The sequence below is a fragment of the Littorina saxatilis genome, linkage group LG7 (assembly GCF_037325665.1).
Source record: "Littorina saxatilis isolate snail1 linkage group LG7, US_GU_Lsax_2.0, whole genome shotgun sequence".
NCBI lineage: Eukaryota > Metazoa > Mollusca > Gastropoda > Littorinimorpha > Littorinidae > Littorina > Littorina saxatilis.
The window spans coordinates 46,295,502-46,313,001 of record NC_090251.1 but is presented as its reverse complement, the minus strand read 5'-3'; the positions used below and the strand labels follow the sequence as shown (position 1 = coordinate 46,313,001).

Here is a 17,500-nt window from a genome sequence, read left to right as displayed (position 1 = left end):
GTTCCGTTTAAAAAAAAAAACGAGATATTCGCAAGTCCGTCAACAAAATGGTCTTCATTGCAGACAGACGCACACATAATTATGACAGATATAAAAGAACCAGACTTTGCTTGAATTCGACCCCTGATATGAAGAAAGAATATCGCTTTAAGTTGATTTTGTTTTAAGGCCAGAGATGGAAATTCAGATTTGTTTCTGTGGCAAGCTTTACAATGTCTAACTCCGAGAAATAATTTGATTAAAGGCTAGAGATGGAAATTCAGATTTGTTTCTGTGGCAAGCTTTACAATGTCTAACTCCGAGAAATAATTTGATTAAAGGACAGAGATGGAAATTCAGATTTGTTTCTCTGGCAAGCTTTACAATGTCTAACTCCAAGAAATAATTTGATTAAAGGCCAGAGATGGAAATTCAGATTTGTTTGTATGGCAAGCTTTACCATGTCTAACTCCAAGAAATAATTTGATTTAAGGCCAGAGACGCACATTAAGATTTGTTTCTTTGGCAAGATTCACAATGTCTAACTCCGAGAAATAATTGTAAAACTAGGATTTGAAGTACAGGTAGTACGTACGGCATAGACTCGGCAGGACATGAACGAATCAAGATGCACTCACCTGTAGTACTCTGGGACTATGCAGCCATCCACTGTGAGCTAAACTCTGTGTGTACCACGTTTTATAGCGTGCAAGCTGTGTGACAGTCCGGCCGTTTCGAACAGATAAACATGTAAAGTGAAAGCAAAATCGACACGTCAACTCGTCTCTCTCTCTCTCTCTCTCTCTCTCTCTCTCTCTCTCTCTCACTCTCCCCCTCTCTCCCCCTCCCTCCCTCCCTCTCTCCCTCCCTATCTCTTACTCGCAAACACCATAAATATTATACATATAGTATATGTATTCCCAAACGGATTTTTGTTTTGATGTACAATTTTCATTCAATTTTCTTTTCATGTTTGCAAGCTTTTCATTTAAACTGTACAATAGCCGCCATTTATATTATATGTAATTTTCTAGAAATAGTGAACACCACTATAAGCATTATGCTTGTTGTTGTTTACTCAATATGCGTTTTTTGTAAATAATGCACAAACGTTAAATAAAACAGTTTAAACAAGCTGTGTGACTTCAATAAGGATACACCCTATAGGTTGTGCCTATTTTAAGTCTTATAGTGTGTGTGTGTGTGTGTGTGTGTGTGTGTGTGTGTGTGTGTGTAACACCTGATAACTATACGCACCTTGGTATTATTGAATTTGCTTGCCTACTCAATCATCATTTACGATTTTAAGCGGTATTGAATGTGCTTTTTACATTCAGTCAAGTAATGACTGAATGTTTTAACGAGATCGGGGAGCGAGGTTTGTCTCCCGATGTGTGCGTGTGTGTATGCACGTATGTGTGTATGTATGTATGTATGTATGTGACAAAGCATTTCTCAGAAATTACCGGACGGATTTTCATGACAATTGATGCATACATTTTTTCAGGGCATTTTGTAAAAGCTTTTTCTCCGATTTATTTCATTGGACTATTTGATGGCGTCACATTTGCCCGTTTGCAAAAGTTGAGGCGGCACTTTCACGGCTACAGATTTTCATCCATTTGTTGACATTTTTGTAAGATGATCTTTGACTTTGCGGACTATGGGATTACATTCCATCATGGTACCTTCAAAATTCGTTTTTGAGTCACTTGAGAAAAAGTGACTCTATGTAATCGGTCAGTGTTAGTCTGTCCGGCCGGCCAGCCGGCCGTCCGTAGACACCACCTTAACGTTGGACTTTTCTCGGAAACTATCAAAGCGATCGGGCTCATATTTTGTTTAGTCGTGACCTCCAATGACCTCTACACTTTAACGATGGTTTCGTTGACCTTTGACCTTTTTCAAGGTCACAGGTCAGCGTCAAAGGAAAAATTAGACATTTTATATCTTTGACAAAGTTCATCGGATGTGATTGAAACTTTGTAGGATTATTCTTTACATCAAAGTATTTACATCTGTAGCCTTTTACGAACGTTATCAGAAAAACAAGGGAGATAACTAGCCTTTTCTGTTCGGCAACACACAACTTAACGTTGGGCTTTTCTCGGAAACTATAAAAGTGACCAGGCTCAAATTTTATGTGAACGTGACTCATTGTGTTGTGAATAGCAATTTCTTCCTGTCCATCTGATGCCTCATATAATATTCAGAACTGCGAAAGTGACTCGATCGAGCGTTTGCTCTTCTTGTTGAAAATAATTGTCACTCAATATTAGCTGATTTTTTTGATTTTTAAAAAATCTGTATTTGAATCACAAAGGTGATATCATTGTATGCTGTTTCCTCCTGTATGAGAAAATATTTGATTTTGTTGTGTTTGATTGCAAATTGGCTTAAAATGGAGAAAACCGTTAAAATTTCGACTTTCTTTATTGTTTGAAGAAGACACATATTATTATCATTATCTGTTCCTTATCAGTTGCTGATTAAAAAAATATATAGTGTATAGTGTTTGTCGTTGAAAAGTTACTTTTGCAAAGGAATGCGGGCCGCTAAATTTTGAACAAGAAAGTCAGCGCTTTAAAGTCTCGGTCGTGGATGATCTCATTTGTCCATGCAATGCAGTGCGTTTAGTACAGTACCATTCTTTGAGTTTGACAGCTTGACTAAATTTATTAATTTTGCTTCTCGCGACTTGTGTAAATGTCATATACAGAACAAATTGTTTGCATTACTGCTTCTTATATCGATCCAAACAACGGTGTCGTTATATGGCAAGTTTTGTGTCATAAAGCAGCAAGCACGAAAAACATTAAATATACACGTATATCACAAGTTGCCAGGGACAAACCAAGGGGAACTTTAACGCCTCTCGGCGTATTTTTTTCGAGACAAATGTCTCCGCAGCTGATAGTTGGTAGACTTTATTGGATGTTGTTATTCAAATGCAAACCGTCAGAGACAGAGAGCTTAGAACGGAATCACGTTGTATTGTTTTCCTGTTTCGCCTGGCTGAGGTCGTGAAATTCAGGACCGAAATGACCCAAGGCGCAACTTATTCCTTTTGATGAGTTTTAAGATTTTAAAAAGTGTACACAGCTGTTGGTAGACTTTATTTGATGTCATTATTCAAATGCAATCCGTCAGAGACAGAGAGCTTAGAAAGGAATTACGTTGTATTATTTTCTTGCTTTCCTAAGTTTCAAGTTTCTTAAAAGTTTCCGCAGCTGTTGGTAGACTTTATAGGATGTCGTTATTCAAATGCAATCCGTCAGAGACAGAGAGCTTAGAAAGGAATTACGTAGTTGGTAGACTTTATCCCAGCGAAGCTGGAGGTATCCCGTGAACGCTATACTGTAATAGACTTGAGAAATGTGCATACCGAATAATACATGATAAAGAAGGATTCTTTGTGCCCGGCTACGTGCTACAGTTGGAGATGGAAGTTCACCAAAAATTGGGACCATACTAACAAAAATACGGTGGGTGCAATAGTCGCCCCCATTTTTTCAGCAAACGCCACCCAACGCCGTTTTGGACGTGTAGAAATTCCGTAGTTTCCAAGTCTATGGATAAAGCTCGCTTAAGAAGAATACGTCACGGTCGAAAGTCTTTGACGTCAATTAATGCATCATGACGTCATGCCTCCCTGTAGTCTTTCTCTCTCGCGCAGTGTGTGTGTTCAGGGACCTAGGTCTATGGTGTGTTTGTGTTCATTTTGTGCACATGTGTTAGTGTTAAAGTGACTGTTACTGTGTGTGTGTGTGTGTGTGTGTGTATTTGTGTGTGTGTGTATGTGTATGTGTGCGCGCACGCGTGCATGAGTCTGTACTCGTATGTGTGTGGTGTGTGTGTGTGTGTGTGTGTGTGTGTGTGTGTGTGTGTGTGTGCGCGCGCGCACGCGTGCATGAGTTTGTACTCGTGTGTGTGTAAGTGTGTGTGTGGGCATAAGTGTATGTGTGTGCGTGTATGTGTATGTGTGTTTGTTTGTAAAGGTGTGTATGTCCGTCTGTCCATATTTGCGTATGGGTGTGTGTTTTGTGTGTATGAAGTTTTTTGTGAGAGAGTGAGTGAGTGCGTGTGAGTGAGTGAGTGTAAGTGTGTGTGTGACTTGGGGGGGGTGTGTGTGTGTGTTTGTTTGTGTGTGTGTGTGTGTGTGTGTGTGTTTGAGAGAGAGAGAGAGTGTGTGTGTGTGTGTGAATGTGTGTGTGCATGAGTTTGTGTGTATGTTTGTGTGTGTATATGTGTTTGTTTGTAAAGGTGTGTGTGTCCGACTGTCTATGTGCGTATTTGTTTGTTTGCTTAACGCCCAGCCGACCACGAAGGGCCATATCAGGGCGGTGCTGCTTGGACATATAACGTGCGCCACACACAAGACAGAAGTCGCAGCACAGGCTTCATGTCTCACCCAGTCACATTATTCTGACACCGGACCAACTAGTCCTAGCACTAACCCCATAATGCCAGACGCCAGGCGGAGCATCCAGTAGATTGCCAATGTTAAAGTCTTAGGTATGACCCGGCTGGGGTTCGAACCCACAACCTCCCGATCACGGGGCGGACGCCTTACCACTAGGCCAACCATGCCGGTCTATGTGCGTATAAGTGTGTGTTTTGTGTGTATGAGATTTGTGTGAGTCAATGTGTGTGTGTGTGTGGGGGGGGGGGTGCGTGTGCGTGCGTATGTACAGTGTGTGTGTGTCTGTGGGTGTGTGTCTGTTTGTATAAGAGAGAAAGAGAGAGAGAAAGAGAGAGACAGAGTGGGTGGGTGTGTGTATGTGCGTGTGCGTAAGTGTATGTGTGTGTGTATGTGTGTTTGTTTGTAAAGGTGTTTATGTCCGTCTGTCTATATGTGCGTATGGGGGTGTGTTTTGTGTGTATGAAGTGTGTGTGAGAGAGTGAGTGAGTGCGTGTGAGTGAGTGTGTATGTGTGTACGTGTGTAACTTGGGGTGTGTGTGTGTGCGTGTGCGTGTGTGTGTGTGTGTGTGTGTAAGAAAGACTGAGAGAGAGGGAGAAAGAATGTGTGTGAATGTGCGTGTGCATGAGTTTGTGTGTATGTTTGTTTGTGTATGAGTGTGTATATTTGTTTGTTTGTAAAGGTGTTTGTGTCCGTCTGTCTATGTGCGTATTTGTTTGTTTGTTTGCTTAACGCCCAGCCGACCACGAAGGGCCATAATTATCAGGGCGGTGCTGCTTTGAGATATAACGTGCGCCACACACAAGGCAGAAGTCGCAGCACAGGCTTCATGTCTCACCCAGTCACATTATTCTGACACCGGACCAACCAGTCCTAGCATGCACTAACCCCATAATGCCAGACGCAAGGCGGAGCATCCACTAGATTGCCAATTTTAAAGTCTTAGGTATGACCCGGCCTGGGTTCTAACCCACGACCTCCAGATGCTGTTCAGCAGGAGGTGAATATGGCCGTCCAGGCAAGCAAAAAGCACCAAGCATTTCAGGAGACTGTCCTCCGGATTCATGGGATGAGGTTGCAGAATCTTCTCACTGCCAATGGCTTAACGAGAATTAAAGTTCCAGGAAATGGAAATTGCTTTTTCGAAGCATCATGCTTCCATCTTGGACAAGTAACCCGTCCCAATGATTTGAGAGAACAAGTCTGTGATCACATCATGGACAATGTAGAGCCCTACTCCGGTTTTTTTGATCTCCCAACCATTGACGAAAATGAAAGATTTATTAACATACTTCAAATGATTGAGGACTTAAGAAGAAGTGGTTGCTGGAACACTCGTGCAGGTGATCTGTTACCTCTAGCGCTGGCAAACGTGACCAAAAGACCAGTAAAAATATTTACCAGTCGTCAGACTCACCCTGTGGTGGATATCAGACCGAGCATTGATCCACAAGTGCATGTGCGGATGGAACCCATTTACCTGACATTGACAGCTCCCAAGAATCAGCCACAACACTATGATGCATGCATCAGGAGAAAAACCACTTTAAAACCAGACAGACATGCGTCTTCCGTCCTTGCACCAACTCCGAAACCTGATGAATGTGAAGCGTCTCCAGTGGAAAAATCTACTCTGAAACATGACGACTGTGCTGTTGATTTTTCCATCGAAGAGTCTACCGAGAAACATGGTGAATGTGGTTTTTCTCCTGTTCGTGCATCAACTCCAATACATACTGGTTGTGATTCCACCCCTTCACATGAATCCAGCTGCCCAACACCTGTAAATATTTCTCTTGTGTGTGCTTCTACCTCGATCAGCATATGTTGACTCTGATTCAACCCCAGTGACTACAATCACCTCAGATGATACTAACTTTGATTTTTTTCCAATGGTGTATTCACTTCAGCTTCTAACATGTCTGACACTGCTCCTTCATGTGAATCTACCACAGCATCTCCTCCATCTTGTTATGGAACCCCAGCACAAAAACTGCCATCTCCGAGGAAGGAGGCATCCTATGTGACACCTCCAAAGAAGAAGTTTAGTCGAAAAAGACTCAGCAACCCTAAGACCTGGAAGAAGAATATTAGAAAAACAAAGAAACTGAGCGGTCAATCTTACTCAAGGACAACCGGTGAAACGGCTAGGGCAAAAGCAGTACAGAAGGTCGACTGTTCAAAGTGTAAAATGATGTGTTCCAGCAAAATATCAGAAGAAGAAAGGCAAGACATTTTTCAGGCCTTTTATTCGCTCTCTTCATATGAGCGACAGAAAGACTTTGTTTGTCACTGAATTGAAGAAACGGGAACAAGAACTTACCTGAAAACAGACGGAGAACCAGCTCCAAAAAAGAGACAAGTTTCAAGGAAGTTTTTCTTTCTGAAAGATGGCCAGAGATCATATGTGTGTAAAACGTTTTTTACTAGCACACTAGATGTCAGTTGTGGAACTGATACGTGGTCATCAAAGTTCTATTGACAAAACTGATGGTGACTTAGAGTTTGGTTTTCTGCTGAAACTGTGATCTAAAATACAGGGATGTGCTTTAAGGTCTGACTTTGATTTTGACTTTTGTGCACAACACTTCTGTGAAGAAAAAAGTACATCACAAGGTAAGAATGCCAATTTGTTTTTATTGATAATGAACACGCAGGGTATCATGAAATCAGAATCTAGAACTCGTGATTTTATTGTCCTTGTGTGATTGGTTATAATGCGCCAAGCTTGATCATCAGTGAAGCTTTTCTTGTTTGCTTGCTTGTTTCTGTGCTGCTTTGTTCGTTTTGTGTGTGGTCAGTTTGTCGTTGTTGCTGGGTTTGTAGTCTTTGTGCGTAATGCAAAACAATATGAGCTGATACAAAATAAGATTTACTATTGAGTTCTTAGGAAAACAACCAAAATACAATTTATTTTTGGAATGTTAACAAAGAATGTGGGTTTTTTTGCCATGGGAAAATACCTGCAATTTAATTGTGTGTAAAAGGTGTGCGTTCATTAGGCCATACATTAGACGAATACATAATTCTTTAATGATGGTTTAGTGTGTGACTTGAAATATGTGTGTTTATTGCGGCAATAAACATTAAAACAATTTAAACTAGTGTTGCAGTGTAAGCTTTTGCTTGGAAGCAGAACATGCTATGTGTGAGGAGGCTGCTTCTGACTGCTGTAGCACAGGCCACAGTGGGATCTGTTTGGAAGTCAGAAGCAGCTATGGTGCGCTGGGCTTTTCTAGCTCCAGGACTGAGAAAAAAGAAGGAGCGTATTCTGGAAGCAGAACAAATTATACGTTATTTTCATATGATAGAGTAGTTCAATTAAATTGATTTCAACTGTACATGACCAGTTCTTCCTCTATATCTATTGCTTAAAATATGAAGGTTGTAATCTTGTGTTTACTATTTTTTTTGAGGGGTTAAAAACTTCAAGTGGCCATTTCTCAAAATGGCCGCAAACCAGTTAAGGGGTTACTTGTGTGTTCAAATCGCGTGAAAGAAACATTACACATTTTGTGCACAGGTTCCTTTAAGCAATATGGACACATCTGTGCAAAGAAAAAAGGGGGTCGACGTATTAACTTTTTTTTTAGAATTTTTTTACTGGGGGTTGTCAAGTACGATTTTGCGAAAAACACTGCGATTTTTAACATGATCCCAACTGACATATTTAGCTCTACAAATAATAAATGAGACATTAGTTTGTGTATATAAATGAATGGAGAGTATAACTTTATCATAAAACGGTACTTATCAACGTGCATTTTCAGAAAATGATCGAGGTTTATCGAGGGCGTACACATAAAATTATCACTCCTTTAGTAGTAAAAACGTATTTAAAAAAAATTCGCGTGAAAGAAACATTACACATTTTGTGCATAGGTTCCTCTAAGCAATATGGACACATCTGTGCAAAGAAAAAAGGTGGTCGACGTATTAATTTTTTTTTTAGAATTTTTTTACCGGGGGTTGTCAAGTACGATTTTGCGAAAAACACTACGATTCTTAAGGGGTTACTTGTGTGTTCAAATCGCGTGAAAGAAACATTACACATTTTGTGCACAGGTTCCTCTAAGCAATATGGACACATCTGTGCAAAGAAAAAAAGAGGTTGACGTATTAACTTTTGTTTTAGAATTTTTTTACTGGGGGTTGTCAAGTACGATTTTGCGAAAAACACTGCGATTCTTAACATGATCCCGACTGACATATTTAGCTCTACAAATAATAAATGAAACATTAGTTTGTGTATATAAATGAATGGAGAGTATAACTTTATCATAAAACGGTACTTATCAACGTGCATTTTCAGAAATAGATCGAGGTTTCTCGAGGGCATACACATAAAATTATCACTCCTTTAGTAGTAAAAACGTATTTAAAAAAAATTCGCTCGACAGAAAACATAACTAAACTTGAACACAGCTAGTAGTTCACTGTATACATATACAATACCTGTAAACAAAATAAGTTGTTGCTTTATTGGCTGCTTCACAATTATTCCCGTACCAACCCCACCCCCATTATCTTGACTGACAAAAATGATAAAAAGAAATAATTTGGGAGCGCTAGACTTGTGATACATGAGTTTGAATCAGGGTGAAGGGTTGGGGGTCGGAACATTTGTGTGCAAAGTTTCATGAAGATCTGTCCAGTAAATTTCTATGAATCGCACACCACACACACACACACACATATATAATATACTAGCAGTTAAACCCGGCTTTGCCCGGGAGTAAGCGGAGCCCTGTAGCAATTTAAGACGCTCGCTATCCCATTATCATTAGCTTTACCTCCTTTGTTTGGATACAAAAAAAGAGTTATCTCCCTTACCTTCTAGAAATTTCCGGAACTGTCCAGTTAATTTTTCTTTCTTCATTTCTTCCCCTCATAGGAGCAATAGCGAGTCTCTAATATCACTGGTATGATGTGCTTGCTACAGGTGAACAGTATAGGCACTGAACTGGTCGTGCACCATATAGGCTGTATTCAATAAATGGGAGGTCCATAATCTGAGAAAGGAAACAATGAATCAAGAAACTAAAACCCAGGTGCACATCTGCGGCACCTAGGGAGTGTACGTGCACACTATCTTGTTCCTGCCTCTTGCCATCTCAGAGGTATGGCGACCACAGACAAAAAAGAGTTATCTCCCTTACCTTCTAGAAATTTCCGGAACTTTCCAGTTATTTTTTCATTCTTCATTTCTTCCCCTCATAGGAGCAATAGCAAGTCTCTAATATCACTGGCATGATGTGCTTGCTACAGGTGAACAGTTATCTCCCTTACCTTCTAGAAATTTAGCAGTTAAGCCCGGCTTCGCCCGGGAGTAAGCGGAGCCCTGTAGCAATTTAAGATGCTCGCTATCCCATTATCATTAGCTTTACCTCCTTTGTTTGGATACAAAAAAAGAGTTATCTCCCTTACCCTCTAGAAATTTCCGGAACTGTCCAGTTAATTTTTCTTTCTTCTTTTCTTCCCCTCACAGGAGCAATAGCGAGTCTCTAATATCACTGGCATGATGTGCTTGCAACAGGTGAACAGTAGGCACTGAACTGGTCTTGCACCATATAGGCTGTATTCAATAAATGGGAGGTCCATAATCTGAGAAAGGAAACAATGAATCAAGAAACTAAAACCCAGGTGCACATCTGCGGCACCTAGGGAGTGTACGTGCACACTATCTTGTTCCTGCCTCTTGCCATCTCAGAGGTATGGCGACCACAGACAAAAAAGAATTATCTCCCTTACCTTCTAGAAATTTCCGGAACTGTCCAGTTAATTTTTCATTCTTCATTTCTTCCCCTCATAGGAGCAATAGCGAGTCTCTAATATCACTGGCATGATGTGCTTGCTACAGGTGAACAGTAGGCACTGAACTGGTCTTGCACCATATCGGCTGTATTCAATAAATGGGAGGTCCATAATCTGAGAAAGGAAACAATGAATCAAGAAACTAAAACCCAGGTGCACATCTGCGGCACCTAGGGAGTGTAAACATGTAACCCTAATCCCTGACTGTTGTGCAGTAAGAAAAAATCTTCATTTCTCCCCTTTCTCCACTTTTTTGTGTGTCAGTGTATAGCCACAATGGTCACAGAAAAGATGCATCAAGCAGATTTGAAAAAGACCCAAAACTGAATTTGTTATGAATATTTCTCATCTTTTTTGGACTTAAAACAATTTGTCAAAAAAAAAACCCACCCAAAATCTTCATTTTTCCCTTCTTCAAAATTTGTCCCAAAAAAAACAACACCCAAAATCTTCATTTTTCCCTTCTTTACTTTTTTGACTGTCAGTGTATAGCCACAATGGTCACAGAAAAGATGCAGCAAACAGATTTGAAAAAGACCCCAAACTGAACTTGTTATGACTATTTGTAACCCCTCTCACCTTTTTGACTTGGCCGTACCCAAGCAAAAAGGCAAAAAAAATCATAACTAATTCCATGTTGACTTTTTGGTGGGGTGGACCTATTGTTCCAGACTCGCCTTGATTAGAGCAACACTAGTGCAGTGTCCAACAGCTTTTAAAATTTGTTTTGACCTCTTGACAATGTACATGTCAACAATCCCTGACTGTTGTGTACATAGTAAGAACAAAATCTTCATTTTTCCCCTTTCTCCACCTTTTTGAGTGTCAGTGCATAGCCACAATGGTCACAGAAAAGATGCAGCAAACAGATTTGAAAAAGACCCAAAAGTGAACTTGTTATGACTATTTCTAACCTTTCCTACCTTGTTCACTTGGCCGTACCCAAGCCAAAAAATCATAACTAATTCCATGTTCACTTTTTGGTGGGGTGGACCTATTGTTCCAGACTCGCCTTGATTAGAGCAACACTAGTGCAGTGTTCAACAGCTTTTAAAATTTGTTTTGACCTCTTGACAATGTACATGTAAACATGTAACCCTAATCCCTGACTGTTGTGCAGTAAGAAAAAATCTTCATTTCTCCCTTTTCTCCACTTATTTGTGTGTCAGTGCATAGCCACAATGGTCACAGAAAAGATGCATCAAATAGATTTGAAAAAGACCCAAAACTGAATTTGTTATGAATATTTCTCATCTTTTTTGGACTTAGAAAAATTTGTCCAAAAAAACACATTTCTTCATTTTTCCCCTTTCTCCACTTTCTCTTTCATGAGGAAGGGATAATCACACATAGTACGCCAGTGAGGTTAGAATGGTGAGGTGGGGTCTGAGGCTGGTAAGGGATTTGGGGGTAGGACCGACGAGAGGGCACGGATTCGGCGGTTCGCCGTGTCGAGTCATCTTCATATAGATCTGTGTAGGCGATCAACAGCCCCAGCCGATCTGGATCTGTTCAAGTCAAAAGTAAAGTCAAGGATACGAAGAAGTTTACCGAAAAACATCGACCCCAAGGACTCATGTTGTAACTTTTCAAAGCAGTTACATTCAATCAAAGCTCTATCCACATTAAACCGAACGGGAATCGTCGAAGATCCACGCAACTTCACTGCAATGTCGAAAACGAACTCATAATGTCACCGCAGATCTATAGTTAGTTTTGGTTTTGTGTCGCAGTAAAGAAACGAAGCAAATCTCCGGCTTTTATTTCACACTAAAAAACCGTTCATTTAGCGGGTTATTAAAATATATTTCTTTGAGGTTGCAAGGCAATGGCATCGCTGAGATGTACTCCTTCGAACACACGACACAGGTTAGAAATTGACTTCATTTGGGCGCTTTTTACGGCCAAAACAGAGTGAGCTTTTTGACGGGTTTATGGAAAAATCACTTCGGGGGCAGGTCTAAAATCCTGTGTACAGTGCCAAATCATACATCATTCAAAAGAGCAAAGTATGTTCTTTATTCTAACATATGGGCTAGGGTAAGTCATAGATATAAATAGACAGTGTCTGTCTATTATATCTGTAGGCAAGTGTATTCCATGCCTTCGATAGTCTCGTCATCTACACTTGCGTGAACAATGCAATTTTGAGTCTGTTTTGCATAAAAGACCTGCGAGATTTGTAGAAGTCAAAACAACAACTTAGAGTCCAGCCTCTCAACTTTCGTTCCATGCAATTTGTTTGTCTGTACGTATAGACTGAGGGGTGCCCCGAAATGATTTGTAATCACAACATTCACAGACTTCAAATACGCCATTGAAAACTCGTCCACGTGCGTTTTAGATATATACTTGGGTGACTAAAACTGTCGTAGTCTACCAAAGGCCGCTTCGCGTAAGAAAATGACTACCAGAGTCGCAAGGCTCGGGATTTTTTTTACAAGAAATTTATATTTCGTTGTTCTAGTCCGAATGAATATGAAGATATGGCGAGTTGAAAACGCCGATTCTTTCGCCAGAAACACGTCTGTTTCCACACCGGAAAGAAGGAATGGACTGAGCTACTAGAAGCACGGCGCCGTGCGTACAATCGATCGAATGATGTTATTCACACAATACCATTTGGCGATCTCTAAAAAATCATTTAAAAACGAACTAGTTGACATGTAATGAAACTATTTACTGAAATCAAGAAGTATCTTAGTTCTAGCCGTGCATATGACACACCCTTTCGCGAAAGCACACTGAACCGTGCGTATACGCATTCGCACCCGCAAACCACCAACCCAGGCGGGTTATCCAGATCCAGATCCAGATCCAGATCCAAGGGAAGTAACTCAGTGAGCATAAACATGAGCAAGAACCGCAACCCGAACACACTCGTAACACCTTAAATGGTTCTGGTTTTAACCCATCGAAATTGTCACTCAATATTAGCTGATTTTTTTGATTTTTTAAAAATCTGTATTTGAATCACAAAGGTGATATCATTGTATGCTGTTTCCTCCTGTATGAGAAAATATTTGATTTTGTTGTGTTTGATTGCAAATTGGCTTAAAATGGAGAAAACCGTTAAAATTTCGACTTTCTTTATTGTTTGAAGAAGACATTATATTATTATCATTATCTGTTTCTTATCAGTTGCTGATTAAAAAAATATATAGTTTATGGTGTTTGTCGTTGAAAAGTTGCTTTTGCAAGCGAATGCGGGCCGCTAAATTTTGAACAAGAAAGTCAGCGCTTTAAAGTCTCGGTCGTGGATGATCTCATTTGTCCATGCAATGCAGTGTGTTTAGTACAGTACCATTCTTTGAGTTTGACAGCTTGACTAAATTTATTAATTTTGCTTCACACGACTTGTGTAAATGTCATATACAGAACAAATTGTTTGCATTACTGCTTCTTATATCGATCCAAACAACGGTGTCGTTATATGGCAAGTTTTGTGTCATAAAGCAGCAAGCACGAAAAACATTAAATATACACGTATATCACAAGTTGCCAGGGACAAACCAAGGGGAACTTTAACGCCTCTCGGCGTATTTTTTTCAAGACAAATGTCTCCGCAGCTGATAGTTGGTAGACTTTATTGGATGTTGTTATTCAAATGCAAACCGTCAGAGACAGAGAGCTTAGAACGGAATCACGTTGTATTGTTTTCCTGTTTCGCCTGGCTGAGGTCGTGAAATTCAGGACCGAAATGACCCAAGGCGCAACTTATTCCTTTTGATGAGTTTTAAGATTTTAAAAAGTGTACGCAGCTGTTGGTAGACTTTATTGGATGTCATTATTCAAATGCAATCCGTCAGAGACAGAGAGCTTAGAAAGGAATTACGTTGTATTGTTTTCTTGCTTTCCTAAGTTTCAAGTTTCTTAAAAGTTTCCGCAGCTGTTGGTAGACTTTATAGGATGTCGTTATTCAAATGCAATCCGTCAGAGACAGAGAGCTTAGAAAGGAATTACGTAGTTGGTAGACTTTATCCCAGCGAAGCTGGAGGTATCCCGTGAACGCTATACTGTAATCGACTTGAGAAATGTGCATACCGAATAATACATGATAAAGAAGGATTCTTTGTGCCCGGCTACGTGCTACAGTTGGAGATGGAAGTTCACCAAAAATTGGGACCATATTAACAAAAATACGGTGGGTGCAATAGTCGCCCCCATTTTTTCAGCAAACGCCACCCAACGCCGTTTTGGACGGGTAGAAATTCCGTAGTTTCCAAGTCTATGGATAAAGCTCGCTTAAGAAGAATACGTCACGGTCGAAAGTCTTTGACGTCAATTAATGCATCATGACGTCATGCCTCCCTGTAGTCTTTCTCTCTCGCGCAGTGTGTGTGTTCAGGGACCTAGGTCTATGGTGTGTTTGTGTTCATTTTGTGCACATGTGTTAGTGTTACCGTGACTGTTACTGTGTGTGTGTGTGTGTGTGTGTGTGTGTATTTGTGTGTGTGTGTGTGTGTGTGTGTGTGTGTGTGTGTGTGTGTGTGTGTGTGTGTGTGTGTGTGTGTGTGTGTGTGTGTGTGCGCGCGCACGCGTGCATGAGTCTGTACTCGTGTGTGTGTAAGTGTGTGTGTGGGCATAAGTGTATGTGTGTGCGTGTATGACAGTATGTGTGTTTGTTTGTAAAGGTGTGTATGTCCGTCTGTCCATATGTGCGTATGGGTGTGTGTTTTGTGTGTTTGAAGTTTTTTGTGAGAGAGTGAGTGAGTGCGTGTGAGTGAGTGAGTGTAAGTGTGTGTGTGACTTGGGGTGTGTGTGTGTTTTGTGTGTGTGTGTGTGTGTTTGAGAGAGAGAGAGAGAGAGAGAGTGTGTGTGTGTGTGTGAATGTGTGTGTGCATGAGTTTGTGTGTATGTTTGTGTGTGTATGAGTGTGTATATGTGTTTGTTTGTAAAGGTGTGTGTGTCCGACTGTCTATGTGCGTATTTGTTTGTTTGCTTAACGCCCAGCCGACCACGAAGGGCCATATCAGGGCGGTGCTGCTTGGACATATAATGTGCGCCACACACAAGACAGAAGTCGCAGCACAGGCTTCATGTCTCACCCAGTCACATTATTCTGACACCGGACCAACTAGTCCTAGCACTAACCCCATAATGCCAGACGCCAGGCGGAGCATCCACTAGATTGCCAATGTTAAAGTCTTAGGTATGACCCGGCTGGGGTTCGAACCCACAACCTCCCGATCACGGGGCAGACGCCTTACCACTAGGCCAACCATGCCGGTCTATGTGCGTATAAGTGTGTGTTTTGTGTGTATGAGATTTGTGTGAGTCAATGTGTGTGTGTGTGGGGGGGTGCGTGTGCGTGCGTATGTACAGTGTGTGTGTGTGTCTGTGGGTGTGTGTCTGTTTGTATAAGAGAGAAAGAGAGAGAGAAAGAGAGAGAGAGTGGGTGGGTGTGTGTATGTGCGTGTGCGTAAGTGTATGTGTGTGTGTATGTGTGTTTGTTTGTATGTAAAGGTGTTTATGTCCGTCTGGCTATATGTGCGTATGGGGGTGTGTTTTGTGTGTATGAAGTGTGTGTGAGAGAGTGAGTGAGTGCGTGTGAGTGAGTGTGTATGTGTGTACGTGTGTAACTTGGGGTGTGTGTGTGCGTGTGCGTGTGTGTGTGTGTGTGTGTGTGTAAGAAAGACTGAGAGAGAGGGAGAAAGAATGTGTGTGAATGTGCGTGTGCATGAGTTTGTGTGTATGTTTGTGTGTGTATGAGTGTGTATATTTGTTTGTTTGTAAAGGTGTTTGTGTCCGTCTGTCTATGTGCGTATTTGTTTGTTTGTTTGCTTAAAGCCCAGCCGACCACGAAGGGCCATAATTATCAGGGCGGTGCTGCTTTGAGATATGACGTGCGCCACACACAAGGCAGAAGTCCCAGCACAGGCTTCATGTCTCACCCAGTCACATTATTCTGACAACGGACCAACCAGTCCTAGCATGCACTAACCCCATAATGCCAGACGCAAGGCGGAGCATCCACTAGATTGCCAATTTTAAAGTCTTAGGTATGACCCGGCCTGGGTTCTAACCCACGACCTCCAGATTACGGGGCGGACGCCTTACCACTAGGCCAACCGTGTATGTGCGTATGAGTGTGTGTTTTGTGTGTATGAGATTTGTGTGAGTCAATGCGGTGTGTGTGGGTGTGTGTGTGTGTGTGTGTGTCTGTGTCTGTGGGTGTGTGTGTGCGTACATGCGTACGTATGTACATGTGTGTGTGTGTGTTTGTGTGTAAAGGTGTGTATGTCCGTCTGTCTATATGTGCGTATGGGGGTGTGGTTTGTGTGTATGAAGTGTGTGTGAGAGAGTGAGTGAGTGCGTGTGAGTGAGTGTGTGTGTGTGTGTGTGTGTGTGTGTGTGTGTGCGTGTGTGTGTGTTTGAGAGAGAGAGAGAGAGAGACAGACAGAGAGAGAGACAGACAGACAGACAGAGAGAGAGAGAGAGAGAGAGAGAGAGAGAGAGAGAGAGAGAGAGAGAGAGAGAGAGAGAGAGAGAGAGAGAGAGAGAGAGAGGTTTGTCTTTCGCTGGGGTATGCAGTGCCTTGGCGTTGCACATCTACTTAATTGGATGTCGTTATTCTAATGCAAACCGCCAGAGACAGAGAGCTTAGAAAGGAATTACGTAATTGGTAGACTTTATTGGATGTCATTATTCTTCTTCTTCTTCTTCTTCTTTTGCGTTCATGGGCTGACACTCCCACGTTCACTCGTGGTTATTGCACGAGTGGATTTTTACGTGTATGACTGTTTAACTTTTTACCCCGCCATTAAAGCAGCCATACGCCGCTTTCGGAGGAAGCATGCTGGGTATTTTTGTGTTTCCATGACCCAACGGACTCTGACATGGATTACAGGATATTTACCGTGCGCACTTGGTCTTGTGCTTGCGTGTACACACAAATGCACCGACAGATCTGCACATAGGTTTACCTGGGAGATTGGAAAAATCTTCACTTTTAACCCACCAGGCGGCAGCGGCCGGGATTCGAACCCACGACCTCTCGCTTGGAAGGCCGGCGTCTTACCACTAGGCCACTGCGCCCGTCGGATGTCATTATTCATATGCAATCCGTTAGAGACAGAGAGCTTAGAAAGGAATAACCTAATTGATAAGACTTTATTGGATGTCGTTATTCAAATGAAAAGCGCCGGCAGTGAGAGTGCATTTCTGTGAGTGTGTGTGTGTGTGTGTGTGTATATGTGTGTGTGTGTGTCTCTCTGTGTGTGTGTGTGTGTGTATGTGTGTGTGTGTGTGTGTGTGTGTGTGTGTCGTTCTTACTAATCTGTGAG

General features: G+C 41.5%; 1 protein-coding gene across 3 annotated transcripts in view; it reads right to left on the bottom strand.

The window, feature by feature from the left end:
- LOC138971618 (2-hydroxyacyl-CoA lyase 2-like) overlaps window positions 1-17,500 on the bottom strand; it is a 70,881-nt gene that overhangs the window by 36,498 nt on the left and 16,883 nt on the right. The window contains exon 8 of one of the 3 annotated variants that reach the window (XM_070344391.1): window positions 618-692. The exons of the other annotated variants lie outside the window; for them this stretch is intronic. Within the exon in view, the coding sequence (XP_070200492.1) occupies window positions 656-692 (37 nt within the window). The 3' untranslated portion in view covers window positions 618-655. The remainder of the gene's footprint in view (window positions 1-617; window positions 693-17,500) is intronic. 3 annotated transcript variants of the gene reach the window in all.